Raw genomic sequence first — 26,170 nt, 5'->3', positions numbered from 1 at the left:
ATGCCTTTTTCAGCTTCACAGTTGTTAAAAGCATGATTGCATCATCCCTTACAGGTCCTGGTTTTAGGCCAATTTCGTCCCCTGACTCGTTTCTACAGATCCGCACGAAGTGTTTTATTAATGCCGAAAACGAAAAAAAAAAAAATAGCTTGTTACAGTTCCTGTTCCTTCTTTACGTAGAAGATTGCGTGGATGTTCTTGGCTTAGTCGATTACTTATTGATACGTTGCTGTGCGTTATGTATCATTTTCAGCTTGTAGATGCGACTTTCTCCAGTGATTTTTGCAAACTTTATGCATGATGTTTCCCGTTTTCGAGTTCCCGATAGAAGCGTGCTTAATATTGATTGCTGTGCATCTGTATTGCTTCTAGTAAACGATGCGATGCGGGCTAAATGGTCCCGCTGCGAACGAGCGGGTTTATAGAAGCGCTGTCAGCATGCCGGCTGTGGCAGTCCGACAACTTCCTGCTGACGTGGCCCGTATTTCCACCCTGGTTTAAATCGATTCCTGTAGTTGCTCTACGGCACTGTGTATTCCGTATGCTGTAATAATAACTATGCATTTAGATACAAATTCGATGACATTCTAAACGAAAGCAAGTTTTATGGGTTTCTTGATAAGCCTAAGATTAGAATACTATAGTACTTGAACCAAATTACTTTTGCTGTTTCTGCTAAGTCTCCATACAGTATATGCAATACATGGCCTCTTACCAGGCCAGCAAATCAACACGATTCGTTCATTACGATCTTCGCATTTGTTTTCAGTTTGAAATATACCAAAAATAAACGACAGGGTGAGGTAAGGTGGGCGAAAGTTTATTTAATCTGAGAACATCTGCTACAAGAAGAAGAAGAATTACAGTCATTAATGATTTGTTAACAAAATATCAATCAAAGACATTTAATTCGTTGGCCCATATGTCTCCATTGCTATAACGTAGACTTGCCCATATTTCAATTTGCTAAAGGAAAAATCCAGTAACAAAAATAACACCTACGATAACTGCACCTTATCGTCCTTAATATTGTAATTTTCAGCTATTAATCTTATCTGCATTTATTAGAGTTTGACAATGTTTACGTTTTATAAAATGATCCGTGGAGCGAAACATTGAATGTGTGAGTGGATGCAATGGATTTTCATAAATTACAATTATACCTCAGAGTCGGGTTCTGTATCGCTTCTAGTAGCGCCTATCTATCTTCCTCACCGATAGCTCTGGACGTAGTCGACTATTGACAAGGCTTAATTGTTGTTTGTCAGCCGAATGTATGGGGAACGTTACGCATCATGTTGTTATCAAGCTACTGCTCAAAGAATAGCAGACGCACGTACTTACAAAGCGGGAAATTCAAAGTTGAAACTAGCCGCGCTGCACTCTAATAATAATACTATTCGCAACGGGAAAATATATGAAATGATCCAAGTCACATGGCTTTATTTGATGGATCTCTATATAACGGATATTGAAATGGACGTAATAAAGGCTGCTCTACAATTGATACCCAATAGCAGATATTTCTTTACCGAGAGTTTTCTTTTCTCGCTTAGCTCATATATAGTTTTAACTGGTCACTTTATGAGGCCAAACAGATACAGTTATTCATGAGAAAAAAAAAATGAAGAAGTGCGTGCTTCGAAATTCCTTCTACCCCTATACAGGCTGCCTGTCAATTGAAACTTCGATCAATATTCTGCCCGTCTGTCCAGAGCACAAATAGCTAGTTGCTATTTGCAGGCTGGTATGTATATATATATATATATATAAATGCTACGATAGTGAGGACAGCAAGCCATAGTACTAGAGACGCTGTAGTATCAATTTATTAAGTAGGTCGTTTATTTATTAACTTCTTCATTTTTTCTACATTAATAATTATACTTTTGATTTCTAACATATACATCGTGTTAGCACGGTGCAATTTTTTTCTCAGTATCATTATCAGGCGAATGTCTGAACCCCATAGTTCGAAGCCAATAAGGTTTTTGGCATATTTTTTCCATATTCTTCAAAATATTTTCGTATTGTACTTAGCTGGTTGTATTTTCGTGTAGATATCCATGTGAATGATTTGTAAGCTATATGCACGCGTATGCTGTATATATGTGTCGCATGTATAGGATTTTCCGTTTTTTTTGCTTCGTTTATTTATCAGTCTTATTTTCGAAAGACTTCGGTTCACGCATCTTTCCCTACCTTTCTCTAAGCGTTTTTCCAGTATTGAATGTTTATTTGTTTTTATTTAATAAAAATTATATGCGAATGACTATCATCTATGCAATTTTTGTGTGTTTTTCATTTTCATTTGGGTAATTAATGTAAATTTTCGATATTATTCGGCTTATCGGAAGAAGCAATATGTCTTATTTTGGGTATAGGTACTTTTAGTCTTTTGCCTACCCCCAAATACCTCATAGCGAATGGATGATATGAGCAGTAGTTCTAGGTATTTTTGTCATTATCCTCTATGCATTCCTTTGGTTTTGCTTCGCTTTTCGAGATTCAAGGTCGACGTTAAGGAATTGAGATGAGCTGGAAGTTGGGTGAACGTGTTCCTTCGGTCCACAATTGGATAAGAAGTGGACGTTAGAAATAGCGACTTTTCTTAGAACATGGCATCGACACGCAGCATTCGCCTCTATGCAGGATATCTAATTTTTCTACGGCTGGCTTGCAAGTCCGCGATTCTTCTTGGACTTCATCGTGTTTGCGGCGTTATGCGCCCTCCGTCCTATTGGTGTCCGTTAGTTTTCTAGCAGACATCTTAACCACTATTATTGACGTATCTGATGCCTCGATTCCACTTGTTTTTTTCCTGGTTATTGTATACGAGTTATATATGCTGTTCATGACATTTGGTGATGATTCACTGATTTGTTACGATGAAAATGAAATACGCCGAAACTACTTCGAGGCCTACCCGGTAAATTCGAAAGCAAGCGTCGCGCCGGTTAGATACGATCGATATTGCCTTAGGGCTTCAGAAGTTCGATTGGTTTATGATACGTTGCAGGAATTTCGTTTAAGAAGTGTTTGGTCCCTAAGGGATGGCTGGGTATTGTGAACTGGCAGAGACTTTCGACGTTGTTTCTCGAGAACTTTTGGCGTTAGCTCCATCGGGATCTTCGATATATTCATCAGTTTTCTGAAGATCTGCAACAATAAAGCAATACGCTTTACGTTACGATATGCGCGTGTACGATATGCTGGCTATCCCACGTAATAATACTATATAGCTGAATTTTTGCTTGCCATACAAGCTGACAAAAAAACACGCAGCAATAACCGTAAGATATATACAGGGATATAACAAAACTCTATTCCGTTGGGATCTGTGATACAAAATTGGAATTGAACTATGAAGCTTAATAGTGGCCGGTATTTGTGAGACAATTCCAATCGACACTTCGTACTTTTATTTTTATTTGGAAGCGATTAATTTTCTTTGTATTTGCGGTAACTGGAAAAACCCCGGTAGATCCTCATTCGTGTATCAGTCAACCACTAAAATTGGCCATGTTCCGTAACTCAATCGTCGAGTCGATCCCTGAGAGCTCATTAGAATATTGAATTAAATTAATATACCATATTACCATAATGATTAATCACTGGCTCGAAGCACGATTGTCGTCAACAAGCCCAGTTTTACGTCTACGGTCATCACTGTCATCCAAAATAATGAACTTCGAGTGAAGATTACGGTGTCTCTTGAATTGTTCCTTATGGTTAACGAGCAATCGCACTCCTGTGCCCCCTACTAGTTGGAGGCGGTTACGTTGTACGCAGAGCTTGGAAGAAGGACCAAATTTTCTTCTAGTGAACACACAGAACACGAAATCCGAGCAAATTTAAAACAATAATAGGCGCGCGATTTCTATTATAAATAAAACAAATAGATTCCTTTTAAATTTCGGTAAATTATAAATTCGCGGACGTCCCAGGTCGTGTTAGAGTATTTTTGTACAGTAATATATAGCTAATACGGACACTGGTTGCACCGCAAAGTGGCCAATTACTATGATCAATTTAAAGGTTTCGTATACGAACGACTCGAGCACTCATCGTAATCATTGCATAACGTTTGCTCTGTGATACTTTATTGTAGTACGATGCCTTCATGACTGAGTACTCTGCGTAAACGAACATTACAATGTATAGCAGTGAGTTCAGCCGTCAAAGCATCATCATACGACAAGAAATTATTATGGTCTCGCCCAATAGCGTCTCTCAAGTAAGCATGCTCCCACTCCAGGAAACTGGCAAATATTGAAATCTCGTTCCATCATCTGATCGTACTGGGAACGAAAAGCCGAAGGTATCAATCGATCTGCTGTATAACCGTTTCGGATAACATATCGAACATAAAGACATATATATGTATGTCATTATTTCGTTATACTTAGTGGTATACAAAGATACTCTGACCGGCGACTAGTTTCCTACCGCTTCTGACCATCCAAAACTTGAAGCTGTGATCAGCTCTAAACAAATTATAGGTAGGCAAAAGCGTAAACATATGCGAATTAAATCAGTTAATTGTTAATCCGACTGCTCAGAAAAAGCTGACAGCAGACGTTGCAAATCTATTTGGCCTATCTATTATCCGTCGGTTATATGCTGCATCTCGCCAAAGTCGCCCTGAGTATCGGGACTGATACGCTGCTCTGACTATAGACATTAAACATAAGCAGCTTTAGAGAACATTAATGAGTCTTCAGAAAGATCAACTAGATCTTCTGACACGTGCGGAAATATCTTATAAGTAAATCGTCGAACAATCAAATCATTTTAGAGTTTTAATGTTGGGTAAAAATACCCATGACTGACTTAGTCGACAGCATAATAGCGCCCTACAAATGATAGTATACTGCAATTATTCTGTTGTATAATAACTAGACAATTACGACCAAATGGTAATAGTGAGGAATTTTTGCGATGTATCAGAGATGCTGTCATTACGTTACAATTTCCGTAAAGCGTATACGTAAAAATTGTATAGAAGAACAGAAAATAACTTGTGCAAACAAGTACATTGCTGGTATATAATCGTGCTTAGCAAACAGTTTGTGTAGACGGATACATAGGACGTTCGGAATATAGCACGAAGTGTAATGCAAATATTATTTTGTAAAATGTCATGAAATGATCGATGATAGGCCCAGTTACAGTTAGCCTTTAATTAGAAACAAAAAGCGTAGATAGCTGTGTGTAGATCTATTTCCGACCTTAAAAGGTCTGAAAGCCAAGTGAAGTCATATCTAGATCAGAGATCACTACCGGATTTCATCAACATCTATAGCGACAGCTATAGTTTACTTGACACACTCAGAACATATATGAGCTGTCTCGTTCCACATAGCACTGCGTAAGAGTAAAAACCCAACATTGTTTAAGTATCTTGTTAAAAAGTGGTTTCGACCATAAACTGTTTGACCCTGCCCTAACGTATGCCTCCCCACTATACCCCCAAAACTAGCAAATCAATTGTAGGGAAAGTGTGAAGAAACAAATTTTTTTTTTAGGATATCCATCAATGTATGCTCAGAATAACTCACCTGCAAAATATTCACATTGGAACGAGCTGACGTCTCAATGAAACCATGTTCCCAGTCAATTTCAACGAGGGTCTCTGCAAGTTCTTTCTTAACTTGCCTTCGTTCTTCAAGATCAGCTTTATTACCAACCACTATAATGTGTGCCTGCCGATTACAGTATTCGAGAACTTCGTCACGGAGTGCTCGTACCTATCATAATAGATATAAGAATGGATGATTATGATGACTATGGTCAAAATATAGCTGTCAGGAGCAATATCACCTAAAAAAGTTTCCGAGAAGGAAGTCTTCTAGGCATTCGGTATAAAAATCGGAGACGGCCTCACAATGGATTACTACCTAAAAAAAGTATAGGCATGAACGATTGTCTCGTTATTTCTCCCCTTCAAGTAAATGACCCAATACGCAAAGCGATACGAGAGAGGGCTATACAGAAACGTTTTTTTAGCAATTCAACATGGATTTAGTTAAACCTTTCCTAACAAATTACGGCATACCCCAAGCGAAAGCAGAACATATGTTTTATTCTATAGATGTGCTTGGGTGTTATATTTGCCGTAGAGGATGACGGATGACAAACCCATGTTCGTGCACGTAGATTATAAAAACTCAAGATCATACACACGTTCATGTCTCTTTCGCCTGCCATTGTACAACTCGGCTCTTTCATCAAGTATTTCTGCTATATGAAAGATAAACATAAATGGAGACCTTTTAGTGCCTAAACAATTATGTTGAACTTGATACGACAGTGTTTCTTAGACTAGCCAATATCAGATCACTACGCCTCGTCCTAAGAGCAGGCAAGAAAAATAAACTGACCTATTTCTCGTTGCTTATGGAAAAAAAAGACGTCAACTAATGATCCTTCTCCTGTCCGAAGGTAAATACAAGACCGTGGCTGTTCGCCTTCGCCTATACAAAACGCTGGCACAAATTACCACTGACTTATATTGAAGATTACCATCAAACTATATTATTATGGAAACAGAAACCAATTGCATGCTAATTAGGCTTCTCTTTCCTCGAAGGCTCTATTCAATGGTCCCCTTACAAAAGCAACTTCTTGATCCTGCCGGCCCTTACGAAATACGATACTGTTGTATATAGTCAGTTACTTCGTTTTGCCACGGACGGCCGTTTAACTCCTGGTGATATCATCGTTAATATGACTTACAGGGGTGGTTTTGGACTTTAATCTTGAAACCCCTTTCCTGAAAAGCGAAATTTGTTAGCGTTCCAATTATATATAACTTGCCTTCATCAGCTGGTATGTATATTTGGCTATACAACGTTGCATTAGACCGATATATTAATGATGTTGTTTATCAATTATAATGAAACTTGTCTAGTAGAGTAGAGTGCATTTCTTTGCAAAGACAATGTTATACTAGCTTCGATAATTGGATATAATTATGCATACCTATTTTTTGGTTAGCTAATTATGTGTGGGGCAGAGAGAAAGAGAAATTAGTAAAAGGATACGGAAAGGCCTCAAGTTATTATAGCACCTTACAGGCGTCTATGGAATTAGAGGAAATATTGGCTAACTTGCAGACCATCTTGCCCTTGCTCGTGCGTGTATCTTTGCCTGAAAAACGCTCAATTCTACTATTGGCTTTTCAAATCTTACCAGAAAGTTCACCTCAGCTTCGTTAGTATGTTAGCATAGGAGGAAGCGCATTGCAGAGCAAAGTCAACTGTCTGCCCAAGCATTTAGCTTTGTAAAATCAGCGGTCATATGCATTAACAGCGGCAAACCCAGAGGCGGGAAAACCAAGTAAATAGTTTGAAGGTTATTGCTAAAAATAAATTAGAATAGGAAAATGCAACAGGACACTTGAACCTCCTGACAATTCAGGATAGCCTTTTCTGCTTGTTTGCGTCGTCTGGAAAAGGAGTTCCAACTATTTCGTGCAAAATATGGAAAATAGGATTTTCATATTGTATGCTGCTTTTTATAGCTAGCAAAACCTTAAATTGGCCCCCATGGCATCCTTGGATATGGTTGTTATGGGATGGAGGGTCATCCTTGTCAGATATCCCTGTTGATGACGGGGCTATGAAAAAGACCACCTCGAAAAGACTCTTGAATCAAGCACTTCGTCCACATGTAGATTTACCATTGCTTCCTTTTTCCTTAAACGTTTGCTCTGATTTACCCGAAAACTTCCATAACAATGAAGGCATATGCAGAAATGCTATTCTGTAGAGTATGGGCAAGCTACAGAAGCTTACGACGTTTTATTAATTACGGCTTCTAGCCTTTTAGTTCTGGAAAAACAGATCAATACCGTTAAATTGCTCTCAGGTTCTGCGACAAACTACAGATTGGGACAATTATCATGTTCAAAGTTCCCAAGCTTAAACGCTGAGTATCTATCCAATTGAGTTGCTATAACCAAAATTGAGTTACTCAGTCAGCAGACAGGATCAAGTTGATGCCCACGTAGTTTCTGTTTGTAAGGATCTTACCACCCTCTACGCTAACTTCGGGTGAGAAAATAACGGCTATTGGCGAAACAGCAGGTGGAACTGACTCGACTGTGTAATTGGCCTCTGAAACAGCCTTCGCGTTGATTTTACTGCAATGCAGCTCTGGAGAGGTTAAACGAACCCTTTAACTTTGTCGCCCCTTAAATTGCCCTATTTTTTCATATTGAAATGAGTCGTTTTCCTGTAAAGCGCAACAAAAGGTCATACTAAACCTAATCACTTACTGAACTTCTTCTATAGCCAATTCTACAACATGCCCTAGTATCTTTATTTAGTCAGACCAGGAAGTGCCATATAAGCAGTCCGGAAGCAGAAAGAATTACTATATTCGTAGCTTATTTCCATTGATGCTATAAAGCTCCGACTTTGCCAGTAATTTGTTTGGTCCAAAATCGAACCTAGGCAGTCTAAAGGAAGACCAGTGCTGTGCAATTGTCAGGCTCTAGTTACTATTCATAATATGGTGGCTTGGGCTGTTCGACTTCGTCTACAGCTTTTCTGAAATAACATGTCAAAATGTCTTCTAATTGACACACTTTCAACCTTAAAATAGGTGTACTTTTGCCATGAAGTATTCATAGTACTTCAATGCTAAAGGCACCCTAATATTCTATATCATTACGCATTTTAAATGTCGTCACGACCGTTTTCAGATTCGCATGTTTTTTATGGCATAGGAAAAGAAACATAAATTAGAAGTAACTTTTGTCGAATTTTGAATTTGGTAGATTTTTCGTTTCCCAATTATAGACCGAGGTCGTCGTTCAGCGCAGGAATGATCCTGGTCATGACCACTGCGTTGAATCTACTACAGTCACATTTCCACGACTAGACACGCTTATCTTTAAAGTATATAGGCCGCTTTTTGTCTGTTGTAAAAACTAGAAAATCAGACCCGAGCAAGCCAGATCAACATAAAGCGCTTCGGTGCCGAAGGGCTTATGTTGATCAAATCAACACTGGATTTACTCGGCTCTTCCATTTCACATGGTGTTTTACGTGTTAGTGGGATGCCCTATAGCCGACTGAAGTGTCGAAGGACAGCCATTGCTTATGTACGATTGTGCCATAATTATTGTTTACCTGTTCGAAGGACTTCTGACTATCAATCGAGTAGACGAGAATAAACGCATCGCCTGTTGTGATAGCCAAGCGTCTCATGGCCGGAAACGGGTAAGAACCAGCAGTGTCGACAATGTCCAATGTCAACGATGTTCCTGCCAAAGTAAACATACATACACACGCATTAGTCGTATGTTGGACGCAGGCCTTTTATATGCGAGCCAACATACATTCTATCTGGCTTTCATATACCACAACGAACAGTCAGTAATACCAACGTTTGACGACAGTGGCACTTTTTGCGCTGATTGCTATTCTTACAACATAAGCATTAATCTTGTCACAGTCGCTCTAAGCACTGATCTGGCTATTTATATACTATACCTAACTTTGTTTATAAATATCGTAGCACCGTCTTCCGCTATTGGGGAGGTTAGATCAACAGATCCTCCTGTGCTTGTAGCCATGTTGAATCTCACTAATCAGCATTTATGCTGCCCTTACAGAATGATTGCTACCATTCACCATCGTTGTAGATACTATTTCTGTTTGGATATGGCCTAGAGCCATACGAAAACACATCACTCTCTGAGATCGTGTTGGTCTAGTAAATGTATTGCAGCCGGTCTCCTGAACTGCTGCGGGTTTTCGATATCATTATTGTAACACGGTAACCATTGCTGCTGACATTGTCGCCGTCATGAACGAGGTTCTGACGTAATCGTTAAAGATTAATCAACCTTTATATTATCGTATGGAAAAAAAAATCAGTAGCTTTTAAAAGGTGCCAGGAGATCCTTGATCCCTTGATGCCAGGGGCTTGTCAATCGGCGCCCATATTCTCGATCCTATCTTTGCCTAAACTCTGAAGGTACTCGCTTTACCTGCGAAAAGATGGGAACCTACTGCAACTAGTAGCTAACTTCCTAGTAGCCCAGATAAGCAACTAGAGGTGTCCTCTACATTGTAAGTGGTATTCTTCTTATACACGGTGGTATTATGACGTATACTGCAATTATGTAACCATACATACCGTCACTGTTAGGACCAAGTGAAGAGACTGTAGTATTTGCAGGGTAACAAAAGTACGATTTTGTCTTTATTCGCTGGTAAAACAAATACTGCAGGAAATAGATACCACTGGAAAAATCACTCGCTAACGACTACTAAAGGTAGTAAATTATACGAGCTCGATTCGATCATTACGGTAGCTGGTAATACTTTGACCATCGAGCTGAAAGCGGGAATGATAGAATCAATTTATAATGCAATATTATACGTACCGTTCAGATCGAATTCTCCTTGGTGGAACTCTTCGACAGTGGCGCTGTACTTTGGGGGCATTTTACCGTAAAGAAATTGATGGATGATTGAAGTCTTCCCTACCTGCAACATATTATATAATAATATGATAATCCTGTAATAACCATGGATAGACCTCGCCTCAAGAATTCTCGTTATCGCCAGCGGTGAACAGGCAAATAGAATAAAGGGATTATCTTAAAAAATATGCATAAGGTGATATAAAATAAGGACAGAAAACGAGGAAATAAGTGTTTCACTCATGGGTCATGATTTGTTTTGCTTGGCTCAATTGGTATTTTTCTAGTTGCTTTAATAAATTAAATAGTCGCGTTGTAATCCATCGAATAGGAGGCTGAATAAGATTATGGATAGTAGATCTGACATAAGACAAAACAAGGATCTGCAACGGCGAAATCTTTTCCCATTGGCAATTCTAAACGTAGTTTCAAAGACTAACCCAGATTATCGACAGGGTATTGCCTGATACTGGACTAGTAACCTAGGCCTTCGTCATTTTACTTCGATATGCTTACTTTTGAATCACCGAGCACGACCAGCTTGTAATGGTCTTTAGTTCGCACTGAGCATTCATCGATAGTGGGAAGCAGATCGGTTCTACTCGCCGCAGACATTTTGACCTGAAATTCTGAAAGAATATTGAAATCTGCTGCTTTAGATCTGTTCTAGTTTATCAGCTGCTTAGATTAAAAGCAGTAATAATAATAATACTAAACAAGATACTTCGTTCACCAGCTTGTTTCAGCAATTTCCTCTAGCCGATTTCACATAGTTCAATCTCTATATAACATACACGTATGCAATTTAGCTTGACATATATTGGTAGATATCTCAACAGTAGGTCCACATATCTATACTGTAGCACACACGCTCATCGCCAAAATCGTTCTCAGCAAAAGGGCCGATAACACTGTATCATACATTTATCTAAAGGATGGCTGTGAATGGCGTAGTTGGAAAACGACTCTAACTGCTAGATAGCGTCTACTCCCTCACAATCGTCTGCCTTTATTGTAGACCTAAAGCCGTCGACAATCAGCTGGAGGGCTCCTTCAACATATAACGAATTAAAATCGACCATACTAAGGGCCTTTTATGAGGAACAACGATTTGCAGGTTTTGTAGAATGGCAACGGGGATTTATCTTGATGGGCTCGTTTATATTCCGCTAGAGCAACCTAGATGACAACAATGAGGCAGAGGTTATTTCCACTCTAGCGATGCTTCGCCACCAGATCTCTCCTTTGCCAACATAACACGATAAAACAGAGTAGCGTTCACCTTTATTAATAATAGACAGCCAAAGGGGTTCGTTATCGCGCCGGCAATATCCACTGGCTGGGCCTACAAATTGAGTTAATATTGCTTGCGTGATCCCTATCGCTTCCTAGGCATCCTCAAGGTTCAACGTAATGGATTACGTCTGTGATCAAATGGGCAAGAAAGACGTACCCTTAACACACGTAAGTGTGAACTCAAACGAGTTTTTTTTGCTCGGACCTTCTGCGCTGGTCTACCTGCGTGCAGTCCATGTGCATGATCTCGTAAATTATCGTCTTTGAAAGGTACTACATCGATTTATTAGCTTGGAAAGCCCCGCATTTAGCATGGCATACAGATATTCAGACTTTGAAATAGGCCTAGGCATTGGGTCAAGACATTGGTACGTTTTCCTTGTTACTTGCTTGTCCTTCTTTACTTTTCCCTCCCCAAGCCAAAAAACAAACTGGAAATTTCGACCAAAAGGCTTTTGGCAGCGGGCGAACTCCTCCATTAGGTTGATCATCTCGCAGACATCACTCAAAACCCTAAACATCGTCAAATGAACGATGAGTGGAAAACAAATCGAATTGTTCCCGACCCGGTGGCAATGGAATAAAGAGGCCAAGGCCCCTAACCTTGATTGGTAGACTGCTTCCAGCTTGGCTACGTTATAAGGTAGAACGTGATGCATATAAGAATATGTGGCATAAAGGTTCTACATGCTTCTATATCTGTTGGACACTCGAAGCGTGTCGTGTGTACGGGCCAAGCAAGTGTGTTGGGGGCAATCTTCGGTTGGGAACCTAATCACGCAATCAATCATAGCAGACGAAAAGTGCGAGAGCGATTGTCATCATGCACGCATGGCAGGTATCTGCACGCATCACGGAACGTGGTCCTCTTCGAATAAGAAATTCGAACAGACGTCTTAGGAAAACAGTTTCAGGGCAATAGAAAATGAGACGATTGGGCCTGCTGTTCCCACTCATTTTAGTCAGGTAAGAGAATTTTACGCAACATCTAGGTGCTTGCCTATGCTTCTAATCTAGAGACCTGTATGAAGAACCAAACTCACTTAGAATAAGAAGCTTACCATGATTGACAAACTAAAAATAAAAAGGAGTGCCGTAGTTAATAGAACAGGAGGTCGTCATCACATAATTGAATTCAGTGCTAGAATAGATAAGATTAGTCAGCAAGAGCTTAATAACAACAATTGGATCGGTCTACGAAATTACTATCTGATATAAATTGTTAGAAAAATAAGGTATTATTATAAGAGTTTATGGTTGCGATGCTGTTTTAGCGGTTTATTAGAAGAATCCCAGGTTAGCCGAGAAAGGCCGGCTTCGATTAGGTTCTCAATGAAGGTACGAACAGGTGATTTCGAAGACCTCTTCATAGAGAACAAATAACTGGTAATACTAAACTAATTTAGAAGAAAAAAAAAAACTGTTATAGCTATCAGCGCTGTGAACATTCATAAAGATACATCTAAGGTCGAAAATAAAATACCCCGAAAAAAATAATATAATTTATCCCGACAGGGGTCTCGTGGACGGCCTAATTGGATTTGAATTAATGCTACCTTAATTAATTCACTGATAAACGAGCTTGTCCCGGAGCGTTTAACAGGCGACACATTATCCGCGAAGATCGAATTTAAATTCCCAATAGACTACGTATCTCCGCAATCAATGTGTGAACTAGCCAACTTATTGAACAGTTGTAGTAGGAGTTTGACACGTACAAATTCGATTGAGTTTATGAGCTTCTAGTTTAATGGGCCCACGACTATGACAGTACGAATTTTTACCTGTTCAAAGGTCGCTTGAGAGCCCAGCTACTACGATTCCATCTGAAGGCAGAGATATTCGAAGACACTTGACAGGTTTGCCCTTCACGTGAGATCATACACATATGTATTCGTTATTCTTTAGGAGATATTTCCTGTCAGATGCGCATAGCGTGTACGTCCCACAACGATACAGCAAACGTTATTGTTATGATTACTACGATCACTGTCAATAACGTTTGTCCATTCAAGCAAGTTGCGTGGTTTGTGCCGTTATTATACACTAATAGGCACATCTTCCTTTATACCGATAACGTTTCTCCAGTAAAACCAAAGGTGTCCTCTGTGTCAGCATTCGATAGGGGTAAAGCTTCCCATCTAAACGCAACAGGCAACAGATCCCTTTGCCGTCGCCGAGAGTTTGGCATGTAAAGTTATCGCGTGTTTCCTAGCAATCTATTTTCCCTGTACACATATTTCCCACATGAGCTTGCCGCTTAGCAAACACGTTCACCGTTGGAATAAATTAGCTTACCTACATCATATGGTTATTTGTTTTGGTCACACAATAAAGTAAAGCTCTGCCACCGCATAACTGGAACGTCCGTAAGAAAGAACCTAATTTCTTACCCCACCTATGTGGTGAATGAATGGCACATTTAGCTAATTTTTTCTTCGATCAGAGAAGATGAGCTTTTCAGTAAGAACTTAAGGCGTCCTCTATGAGGTCAACTCGTTCACGTGACTACTAGACGAAATAGGAGTTCTGTCTTTTTACGAAGTCGAAATTAGGGGGAACAACTCAGCGTTCTCCAAGCTGAAATAGCAGTAGTGCAAGAAACAGCTGCTAAATACTAGATTTTGCATTGCCCCAAATCGTTGGTGTGTAGTGCTGCCTGTTACACTTGCTTCTGTCGGGTTGACGGCGTAGCGGTTATGTGTTTATCCATTAAAAATAAAGACGGTTCATTTATGACAAACGTATTATTCAAAGGTGCTGGACTATCTGGTGGAACTCTTTGAAAAATGACAATATTCTTCGGCGTACCTACGCACCGACTAGCATTGCCGATTATAATGAGAAGACCAATCTATCAGCTTATCTAAGATCAATATCTGTGGAAGGACCTGTTTCGCTGGCCTCACTATGTATGCCACACTCGTGTTTCAGGCCGCAAGAAACGTGATGCGCGTTATCATCTCAGCGTAATCAACAAAATGCCTTTTTTTTTTTATTCCACGGTGCCCCAAGTCTCCTATACATTCAGCAATTACATATAGTTAACAAGGGTTAATCCTCCTACGTGAAACGATGGACTATGCCTTATCGGTTGAGTACGCATTATAGTATACAGATTCAGTACTATGGTTATAGAAATAGCTTTGCGCGATCAATTCAAGGCTATCTAATACTAGTGACAAATGTTACTTGTCATATATTCAATGTGACGGGCCGAGTTCGGAAGCGGTTGTACACACAGTGCGCTCTGCTCTAGCCCTCTGAAGCAATATCGGGAGTACAACTGAACATTAAATTTACCTGGCTTATTTTTTTTAGTATTGCCTTAATTAAGCACTGTCTTAGAATCCGTTTCTATTTCTACAAGTAGCAATGAAGTTTGCAAAAAAATGTTGAATACAAAAGTTTGATATTATGTCTGGCGATGGTTTCAGATGTAAAAATATCTGTAGTGGAACACGAGAGTTTCTTTCGATCATAGAGCTAGGTATCTAAGCAATATCATGTGATATAGGCCGAGAAAGACAGCGGCAGGCAAAAAATGTAATTTAACGATAGGTTTACATTCTAGTGACGATTGCAATAAAGGAATGCATGGCAATCTCGTATGTGCATATAACACTGTAGTAGATGGATTAGCCTGGAGGCTGAAGAAATAGCTAATAAATCAAAAACGATACAGAAAGATTTAGCGCACATGTACACACGCCTTTATACTTTCCGTCCGGTATTCCAACAAATGGCTGGCTTCCAGCACGAAATGAAACGTGTGCCTGTCGATGCCCGGATTCGAACCTACACCATCACGTGTCACTAGGATCAATAGGCAAACACGTTAGACACTAAGCTGTCGCAGGTAGCTTGTATACGCCTGTACATTTCATTACGTTCTCGCGACCAGTTTTTATAATGAGTAGCGGTGGTGGTAAGCCTGGACGAAAGAGGTGCGCGAAGCTCACAAACGGCCCACACATGGAATAAGTAATAGGCCTAAAAAACGTATGAACATTTTTTCTATTGCAAAAATAAACAGCAATTATTATTGTTATCCTACAACCTTTCCGGCTATGTTCTTGATCAGCAGTAGGACAAATAAACACGGCTATTTGTTATGCTGCTAATATTGGACGACTCGATCTTCATCGAATTCTTCGATTCAAATCTGGTTGGGCACATATAAATTGACGCGGTCTTGTGCTCGTAAAGTTGTTAATAAAGTAAACGACTTTACGCTGTACCTTATAATGAACTCTCGTGAGCGAGCAACATACATAGATATATGATTATTCCGGATGTTCCAGCACTTATTAAAATAACAGAATACGCATTCAGCGCTTCTCGCCACCAGCACGATAGTGACGTAGGCCTATAAAAACTAAGCGCATAGAAGCGAGGTTTTCACCGTAATGAAATAAGGCCTTGCTGAGCAGATGCTCACTTCTTCACTCTCAGACTCACATGTATTTTTCAAAAGAGTATCGTGGCTAATTTACAGACTCGTTATCGTACGAGTGATAGAAAAATACAAAAATAGACTGCAACGCAATACCGTGGAAGTAGATTGTTTCAATGATACAATACGAAGGGTTGTCTGTGTGCGAACAAGAATCATTAGCTATGTTCAACATGTGTTAAGTAGTTTATTGCAATAAATCTATCAAATACTGCTCGACGAATTCTACTAGACCGATATACGGAAGCCCCGTTTCGTGATTGACGATCAGCGCCCCCTTTGTTTTAGTTTACAAATTGATGAAAGTTGTGTGGTAGGCTAACGAGTTTACAAACTATTTGTATTGCGATATCCTGCCGGGATGTCAATTCATCCTTGCAGCCCTCTAGCTTATTCTATATAGGTTTGCTTCAAGAGCGACAGACCAGTCCTATATTCCATTAAGGGCAATAGTATATATTTTTGACGACGGCTTTCCTAAGCGTTCGAATGGTGTACTTTTTCTCTCAAGTTGATATCTATACCACAGTTTAATTGTTAGCTCTGCTGTCTTATACATTGCTTGTGTTGCTGTGCAGGTTCTCATGTTTTTCCTTGGTCCTTCTCAGTCGCCTAACCTATTTCCGTAATGACCCTTGCCTTATATTCTTTCTCGTATCAGACAACCAGCACTAAAAAGGTGAAGGGTTTTTCTGACGTTACGAGACAGAGAACCACCTCGAACAGCAGAACGGGCGCCAAACCGATAAAGATACAAACGGCCTAGATATGAACCTTTACCCTGGTGGTACCTTCCTTCGACGGCCATTTGTAGGCTACACTAAGTAGGACAATCACATATCATCCGCTCTCCAGCGTTTTGTTATGCAGTAGATATGGATGCCACAGCGGCAATAGAGGTGCAAGCGATCGCAGCAATGCCAAGCGGGGGAGCGCAGTAAGTTACGCGCCGTGAACAGGCGTCACCGTAGACATGCGGTGCGTGGCTTATCTTGTATGTGCAACCTTACAACCACAATCCCCCTTACACTAAGCCCATATTCTGCTTCAAGCAGAATACCAGCCACACGGAGCCATACCACTTGCCAGTCGTAAGTCGTCTCCAAGCCTGTTAGTGGAATTGGTGGATCTTCTCTCTAAGGTCGGTTTGCTTAACACCCATTGACGGGGTCTCTGATAAATAGCCTGGAAACAGCACAGGCCTCGACCCTTTTACTCGCGCGTCGTGCAGCGTGCGTCTGCTTATCTGTCGTGTGGCGTCTGGCCAACCTACATCGGGCTCTGACCGTGTTGTCGGCCCCTAGTTAAAAAATCTCCAGCGTCAAAGCCGATGGTCTTATCTACTTGTTAATGCTGCTAAGACTTGCAACTGGTTTACAAAAGGGGAATAGACTACGGTAAGAATAACACATGAGAATATCTATTCATTGTGAACAGGGGTGGATTCGCAGTGGAAACGCATCCGCTTAACGCCTCATATGCGTTCGACGATCACAGGACCGAAGGACCTACCGGGGAAGGCATCCATGTCATTTATCACGCTACTAGTATTAGAGAATACAACGTGAAGCGGTGAAATGTCCCGGTGGCCGAAAATATACATGGCTACAAACGAGCGAAGGAGAAAGACCAGGGTTTGTCATCCTACCAATGCTAATTAATACGATATCATTGTACTATACTCGTAGCTCTAAAGATCTAGTAAAAATGCGTTCCTTCAAAATCTTACCCTCTGTCGTATTGGGCATAGCGTATATGATCAGCATGTTATAGTGTATGATAGCATAACGTGCTAATATAGTTAGCAGTCAGTTGAGCAGAACAAAGTGAAATATGCGAAAAAGTTGTTACTCTTAGAGTCGAATTAAGTTAAACTCAACTTAAAGTTGCATGTAAGATTTAAACTAATTAGAAGTTTATTTGTAGGCAGAGTTTCTGCCAGTGCCAAAGAAAAACAGGAACATCGGTTAGGCTTTTTAATCTCTCTATCTATACGAGATGACACAATCTTATTTGTCGCTGTTCTAGCAAACATCAGATCAGTCCTTTCCCTCAGCCTTTCATGCATTAAGCCAAATGGCTATATGTATTACTTGCTATCAGTTATTTTGTGTTGTTTCGAAGGACCATTAAAGTAGTTGTTCCTTTTGTTCAGACCTGCTAAACCCACATAATAGCTCCTTGCTGCTGTTGTTGTTGTTGTTGTTGTTGACAACAAACGATACTTTTAGCGAATTTTCTCCCATCATAAGCGACGGCCCGAACCCGCTTCAAATGCCCCTATTTGATTGAAAGCTAGACGAAGCTGACTGCTCGATCGATCAGTCCGATCAATCCAGTGGAACTGATTGTATTATGGCTATGTGCGGGCACTCTGCCGCGCAATATTTAAGAGACGAGGGAAAGCCGATCAGAGAAAGGCAAATGGAAAGAAATTCCTTTCATTTTCCGGCACTATTGAATGCTATCTAATGTTTCCGGAAACAACTCAGCGCCTTCTGAATTTGAAGCTGAAAGATCTAGTAGAGTAGACGGGATAATGGAATACGCATATGTAATATCGGTTCGTGGACAAATATAACTGTGCACCATAACGTAATATTCTATTGTAACTTCTTCTATGTTCCCTGCTGTCTTGAGTGAAACTAAGGGGACCACAGCGAAGGCGGTTGCAGCTTACTTATCGTTTCCCTTTTCCTCACTGATCTTTTTCGATGGTCATTTACCATTGAAAGGCTTCTTTGCTATTTAGCAAATCTGACATCGTTTCGTACAAGCTATAAAATGTTATTTATAGCTTAGATTATTCACCTATAGTGTCCTCGTCGCTCGTGTCGCACCCGCTCGGAATTGTTTCGATGATGCTCTGAGTAAGCTGAAAGGCGAACGAAAAAGGCGAAGGTCAAAGCTGCCGTTTCCTGTTACTAGGCAAACCCATATTTAGGCAAAACCCAAAACAAGATTTACAGTACTCGATTACTAACAACAAAGGCAAAGAAAAGGAAAACAACAGACAAAAGCAGACATTAGTTGTGCATCATCGTTGAGGTTATTCAATGCAATACAGTCTTGAAGCGGAAAAATTCCGCGTTGCTATCGTTCCGTGCTATGGAAAACTGAGCGTAATCTCAAGTGCCGTTAACGTATGTTTTTTTGTGTGAGCGTGCCAACCAGAAATAGGCCGAACACGAATAATGACACGTCAAATGACGATCTTTGTGACTGCTATATTGCCCACAGTATAAGGACCATAATACTTAAGCCTTTGTATGATACTACACGGATAGTAATGGTCACATCATGGGGCAGATGTAGCATCCGCAGGCTATCTACACCGATCTTAATAATAAACGCATTCTGGAATAAAGCTCCGAAGCTGGTACATGCGTCGCCTGCTCTTTCTTATCTACTATGAGATTACTTGTCGCCTCAATGTTAACTTTGATCGTGTTTTCCATTTCTGACCAGCGTCGCGTTCTTGTCTTTTCGCTCCCTTCCCGACATGTCAAAACGTCGTATCAACCTAAATCGATAATCCACTGTTTGTGGAAATTGCTACGGTTTGCCAGGCTTATCACCGATACGTCTGATAGAACGACAACGAACTAGACCAGCTCGTTTGTGGCGGCGAAAAAGGAAAATCTTGGCTATGTATACAAACCGAAATAGCCCAAATCATATGGCGCCAGAATAAATTATTTTTAAAAAGCAAGTAAGGTATTCTTGCTCGCGCCATATAGTCAAATATGCTGTAGAAATACAGACAAGAAATACCTAATCATTTATATATCATAATTGCGATATGGGTAACGGGTTTTCTCGACAGTTGCCAATGGACGGGGCATTCGTAAACGCACATTCGGCCTCCTTTCTGTCACTGTCCTTATAACAAGCTCACCCTAGGTGATGCTGCTATGAGCGAGCTAAATTTTTTAGAATATGGAGCGATAATCCCTTTCGGCGATGGTATTACGCGAAACGTTTCTTATGTCCCGTGTCCAGACAGGCTTTTACAGTAATACGCGAGCGAGAATCAATACCGGTACACTAGGACGTGTCCCCTCGGATGTGATAAGACAAGGCATGATACCACATGAACGCATTCACAGCACAACTGCTCCTTTGTCGAAGACACGCAATCAAGATCGGAAAAAGGCTAGGGCAGATAGTGTGGCACGACACTTAGGAAAGCAGTAACTGTATAAGGGAATAAAGAGTGGTTGGTCCGTTCGCTTCCTCCACTCGCTTTTCCTCTGCGTTAGCCTGCCAGCGTATCTGATCTTCTTTCACGTTTTTCCATCCCTGTATGTGGCTGATTGCTGTGGTCAGTGTCACTGTATGATCTTTTGTGCATTCCCGTTTAACAGCGTATCGGCAATTGTCGACCGCGTATCAGGTCTTCCAGCTAGGTAGGCAAAGGACGCGCTCACAGTCTTCCCATAGGAATCGTGTTCGCCAAAAGAAACTATACAATATACCTGTCTCATATAGTGACTGCTACGAATTTACGATCTGTGCGCAATCTTTTTGTTTTTGCTGGACATGTACACGCCTATCTCGTGTACAGTTGCGACTGATGCAACAGACAAGGCCGAGATTCGACTAGAGTTTTATCGGCCGAAAAAATTCCCCGAGAAGAATGGAAGATAGCGTAACTAACTAAAGGGCAAATTGATGCCAACACCAACTGAGATTGGAAAGAGCGTATACGCGGAAAAATATATGAATAATATATACGTTGCTTTTGTAGGAATGTGATTTGTTTCACGCACATTTTTCCATAAGTGTTTTCATCGTTGCCCCAGATTATTTTACCGTTACACTGTGCGTATGAAGCATATGTTGGAAAAGGCCACAAAAAGGGACCGCAGTAACCAGAAGCATGAAGGCCAAATACATTGTGTATATCAGGTAAGTTTGCTTACTAATTCCCAGGAACAATGGGAAGGTCCTATTACGGGGACCAACATAGGTCTGTCAACTGTTCCGTTGTCTGCGCCGGCCTCTTTCCGTCTCCAGGAAGCGTGGAAGGCGGGTATTTCGCTCTGCGCTCTCATCGTCCACGTTCCAGTTTTCCACGTCTCACCTTCGTGCTTACTCGTTCTCCGTAGCTCGCTAGGCGATCGGTGAGCGACAGCAGCTGCGACTGACTGTAGCTATGTGTACGTTCATTTGTGACGCAACATATACGCGTCGTTTAGCTCGTAGCAATGCCGCTGCAGACGGTTCTTTTGCGTTGATGGCCACAAATGCTACGATTACGACGGTTTTAGGAGCGTTAATAGTGGTGTTGTTGTCGCTTCTGGCTGGGAGCCTTTGAGAAGCAGTTGATTTTTTGTTTTCTCAATGGTGTTGTAATGGCAATACGTACTAGTACACCGCAGTACCCGCGCGATGTATCGCCGCTAGATGCTCAGTATAATGGTCCCATAATTCTATTCTCTCTCTAGGGAATCTCTAGGGAACAGGGAAATCTCTATTCTTTGTGTGCGAAGACCTCGTTACCCTCTTCGAGGTACAAGGTGCAATAATTCACGCAATATGATGGAAACACATGTGAAGAATATATACATTTATGCATATCGAGGCATTATATAAGGTATTCGACTCGCACGCGTACTTAAGAGTTCGTAAGAATGAAGCAGATAGAAATTAATTGCTACATAAAGTGAGTGGGCGTTCGGCACTTGTATGGTTTACTAAATTCGCGCAAATCAGGATAATTAGAGCATCATATATGAAATACTGTGCTCCGCCCCATGTAAGATATTCAGTATTGAATAATATATGGCGAACGATCTAGGCCTGCTCGATCATATGGGTGAGAATACTTGCAAAGACATTGTTAACTGTGTATATAAATATATTCTCTAGTTCGATCGAGTTTTACTAAATTACTTCAGGTCATACTTTATTATATCTTCAAGAAGCCACTGTTGGGCGATGCCGGAACTTGACCCATCTGCCGGTAAGTTCGGTGTTGCGAAACGTGCGAACCGGGAAAGGATGGTAACGACGATGTTAACCCATAAGAAATTGTTCAGAGGATAGGAGTGGATATTGACACTGTTTTACAAAGAAGGATTCTCCCTACCGGCCCGATTTGGAATAAACTATAAATAAAATGTAAATTTTAGTTTAGTCGCGGCCAGTCACCTAAAGCCATGATGCAGTAGTAACACATGTATTTATTGAGATCACAACAATTACGGAATACCAGGAAGATATATATGAAGTATCTTGAAACTGAATTCGAAATGGTTATAGATTAACCAGCTACTAGGAGATGCTGTTATAAAGACTACATGATGTGAAGATTTCGGTGAAAATCCTATTTTTTTTAATATATCATCTACAATAAACTTGCAACCCTAGTGGTCCTACGCATAAGCGAGTTTTATGGTATTTTTGCAGCAAAATGAACGTGGTTATCGTTGGGCATGGACGGTAAAATCCAAAGTGTGCCTATTCCCTTTAAGATCGCATCTGTAATCATTAGATGGCCAGGACGCATTCAGAATGTTTGCCCACTTTCCTCGGCATGTACAACTAGTACAGGCAACTACTATTGAATTGGAAGAAAAGCGATCCCCAATATGCCTTAGTCTAGCGGTTAGATCTGCACCCATCACGATTCTGCCCCCTTGACGTCATGTGGGTTCGTTAGGACAAGCTGGTGGAACTTCTCCCGTGCACAAAGTGCAAATGCTATTGGCAACCGTGGTCGTAACTAGGGTTAATTTAGTAAATTAGATCACGTCTTAGGCGTTGATTGCACAAATATTCTCATAGAAGATCTGTAAAAGGTTTCGTGCGGGGCGCCCATCGGGTGGTGAGTGCGCAGACGTGTTTCATCCAGTTATAGTTTATAATAATATCTCAGTTCTTCACAACTACAAATTATTGCTGAATTAATAACTTGATTTAGCCGAGAAAAAACACAATGATCGAGCACTCTCCTTTGCTTCGTCGTTCTCCAAACAAATAAAGTTTTAAACTCATCTAGTAGAGTCATTTTAAGGTCGGGTGGACAGCCATGCAAAGTTCTGATTAGCAATAATGGCGAACAGCTCCTGGTCTACGAACATAAGGTAAATATACGCACTATGGCAACGGTACCACCATCACAGGATTACTCCGGGCTCTTTTCCGCAGTTCTGAGCTCCTGGGGCAGGTTGTGCATTCATGAAACGTGACGAACCTTATCATTAGAGAAACTGTATTAATAGGACTCAGTGACTTTGAAAAGGGCCAATGCAATATCTCCCAAAGGAAGCTGAAACGAAACTATAGTCAACGCTATCGGACGGGCGTTGCTCCGAAAGCGTCCAAGAGGCGTTCACCCCATTTCCAGATTAATACGAAGGCTGATTTAAACAGAGCTAAATAGTGTCACCAGAGCGTCTCCGTAGGTGAGATTTGCAACTAAGCTTATTCTATTGCTTTCCGGCTTGGCTGCCTAATTTCTTCTGAAACATCTGATCATTTATTGGGTTGCCTATGGGCGTATTCCTCCTGCACGAATATCCTACGAGGTAACGTAATTTACGGCAAACGATGTGAATAGTTCATTAGCAGCGAAGCTATTTGTTGCACGCATATGAAACGCGGTTCGATCTACTTAAACATTTTGCGGATGAGTCTGTAATGCGTTACCTATGCAGAAGAGGAAATCACCAGGAATAATTATATATCCAGGTAGAGTATGACCGTAAAAAGTTCATTTAAAATAGAGGCTTGCTAGCCACCAAGAGCATCATTCAGATGCTTAAAAGTGTGCCCTGACTAATTTTAATATTGCATCAAAGTTTAATATATGTATATATATATATATATATATTCCTCGATACGAATGCAAGTTTAATTTCTTCGAAACCCCCATGGAAAAATTTTCCCCACAGAAAACTACATCCTTACTTTTTGTTATATTGCATTAAATTGTCATTAATTATTTCCGAATCTCTGTGAGGTAAAGGCGGCAATTTATACAGGTACTTTTGAAAATTGTTTAATGAAAAGCGGCACCGTTTTTCATGCGTATCTGTTGCTATTTTTTTGATATCTCATATTATCCACATTGCTATTCAATATTTAATTTCGACACATATCGGATAAGGGAATAAATTGATAACACCTCATTAGATCCCTTATTGCGTATGCCCATAATTTATGTAGTTGTGACATTAGTTAAAATTAATTCGGTTCATCGTATTGGACGCTAGCTTATTTAAATGTTAAACCTTAGTAGAAAATTTGAAATTTTTCAAAAAAAACAAGCGCGCATTCGTGTGAAAACTCGACCTAAATATATAAAATCACTCTAGCCATCCATTTTTTACACATTATATAATGTGTTTTATAATAATAATAATAAATGCTGTTTATTAGCAAAAAAAAAAAAATAATTCGATTTTATTTTTGGGTAAGCAACAATTTTTTCTAGGGGATTCGAAACTTCATAATTACCAATGTCATAGATAGCGATTTTTTTGGCTTGTCTGTTCATCTTAATGAAGGAGGCAAAAAGTGTTCGTCATACATAAAGTTTTTCTCTATAAAAATATCAAAGCAGACATGTATATATTTACTTAGAAATCTATGCAGCTTCTAACTTTACGTGCGGACCAACATCACTGTCAAATGATTTTTCAAGTTGCAAAGTGTTTAGCGTGACGCTAACCAGCCTACGTTATGCCACACGCTTGAGCGGTTATACAACAATGCGCCAGAAGTTACCTTTACGAACCTGAAAATTTTGCATACAATAAATAAATAAAAAATAAATTTGAATAAATGCATACAATAAACACCTACTATTTCAAGGTTACGCTATGCAGTTGTTATTGTAGTACTTGAAACAATGGTTCTTTTCCAAGGTCAGTTAAACCGCACTAAGAGACGCTCAAACCTAATATCTGAGGATGTCACCACTGGTTTTTGGCTTTAATTTTTTCAATTAAGTTCTTTGCAAGTTCCCACAAACACAACCGTTCCATACCTGATAGTGACGCCTATATAATGACGCTTCCCTTCATTGTCACTAGTTTTCTATTATCAGTTACTCAGTATCATTCATCTGTGAATACTGCTAACCTTTCACGAGCGTCATGGTCTTTCGATGTTGCTCATTGCGTACACAATTACATGTCTGCACTGTTTCTATTGGCTCCTTCGAGACACTCTGTCCGATGTTCTGTCGTGTCGATGTTTACCTACACAGTTGTTACACAGTTTGATTCTTCTCGTGCTTTTGTACAATGATTATTTGCTCCGGTGGATTATACTTTCGGTGCTTCTGGTTACCTTCAGCATATTCGTTCGCCACCAACAAGTGTCAACCTTGCCTTTATACAAACAATCGTAGAACTGTCACAGCATACACTTCCCATCGTTGCCGAAGCGACGTCGAAAATATGGCTCAAATAAGATCACCAACGTGCTGTGACGAATGAACTTGCGCTAGCTCTTTAACAGCCTTTTATACCGACAAGCGCATGCTTGCTTAGGCTCTGAGCAGCAGGAAGCTCGTCACTGTCCAACCACCGGGACCCTCGAAAACACTAAAGCGCCCTCCTCCGGCTGTCTCGCGCACTCACTAGCCAAGCTCTGGCCTAGGTGGCTCGCTCTAGGACCTGGCCCGTAGCCATAAGCCTTTAGCTACTACTTCATACGCGACTGCGGTGGCCTCGCAGCTTCCGCCATGCCTCGGATTCTAGCTTGAAGCGTTTGAGCGTTTTCTGTCCCGGAGAATGCAGTGCCTCGGCGGTAGCAAAAGCCAGTCAAGCACACGGGCCCCAGTCTCCCATTGTGGTTGCCCATGCTATGCCTCCCCTTCGTTCCCACCCCGCACCCTAGAAACTCTCTCAAGGCAAACCTGTTGCTACAGACACCACGGACCGCACAAAGAGTGGGACTCTATGCGACTGCTGCTGGCGAAAGCGGAAGGCTTGGGGAAGGGAGTAACGCCAGCAATAGTA

General features: G+C 40.6%; 1 protein-coding gene across 3 annotated transcripts; it reads right to left on the bottom strand.

Annotated features, from left to right (window-relative positions):
• Positions 1-804: 804 nt before the first annotated feature.
• LOC111249820 (dexamethasone-induced Ras-related protein 1-like) lies at positions 805-25,714 on the bottom strand. Of its 3 annotated transcripts, none has more exons than XM_022804182.2 (6): positions 25,192-25,714; positions 10,958-11,070; positions 10,403-10,505; positions 9,141-9,274; positions 5,562-5,750; positions 805-3,159 (listed from the first exon to the last, which is right to left on the bottom strand). In XM_022804182.2, the coding sequence occupies exons 2-6, from the start codon at positions 11,054-11,056 to the stop codon at positions 3,004-3,006; spliced, it is 681 nt and encodes a 226-aa protein (XP_022659917.1). In that variant the 5' UTR covers positions 11,057-11,070; positions 25,192-25,714; the 3' UTR covers positions 805-3,003. The 3 variants fall into 3 exon arrangements, with proteins under 3 accessions (XP_022659917.1, XP_022659916.1, XP_022659918.1); XM_022804181.2 differs by having other exon boundaries at positions 25,287-25,713; XM_022804183.2 differs by lacking the exon at positions 25,192-25,714 and adding an exon at positions 25,008-25,181.
• Between the last annotated feature and the right edge of the window lie 456 nt (positions 25,715-26,170).

The sequence above is a fragment of the Varroa destructor genome, unplaced genomic scaffold (genome assembly GCF_002443255.2).
Source record: "Varroa destructor unplaced genomic scaffold, Vdes_3.0 BEIS01000004.1, whole genome shotgun sequence".
In the NCBI taxonomy this organism is placed as follows: Eukaryota; Metazoa; Arthropoda; class Arachnida; order Mesostigmata; family Varroidae; genus Varroa; species Varroa destructor.
The sequence above is the reverse complement of the archived record's forward strand: the minus strand, read 5'-3'. Positions and strand labels throughout refer to the sequence as shown.

Bases quoted from the DNA above. Each gene is read 5' to 3' on its own strand.
- LOC111249820 (XM_022804181.2), bottom strand. The intron at 10,506-10,957 runs GTAAGCATATCG...AATATGTTGCAG, and splicing joins TCGTGCTCGGTGATTCAAAA to GTAGGGAAGACTTCAATCAT. The intron at 5,751-9,140 runs GTAAACAATAAT...CTATTATGATAG, and splicing joins GTCAGAAGTCCTTCGAACAG to GTACGAGCACTCCGTGACGA.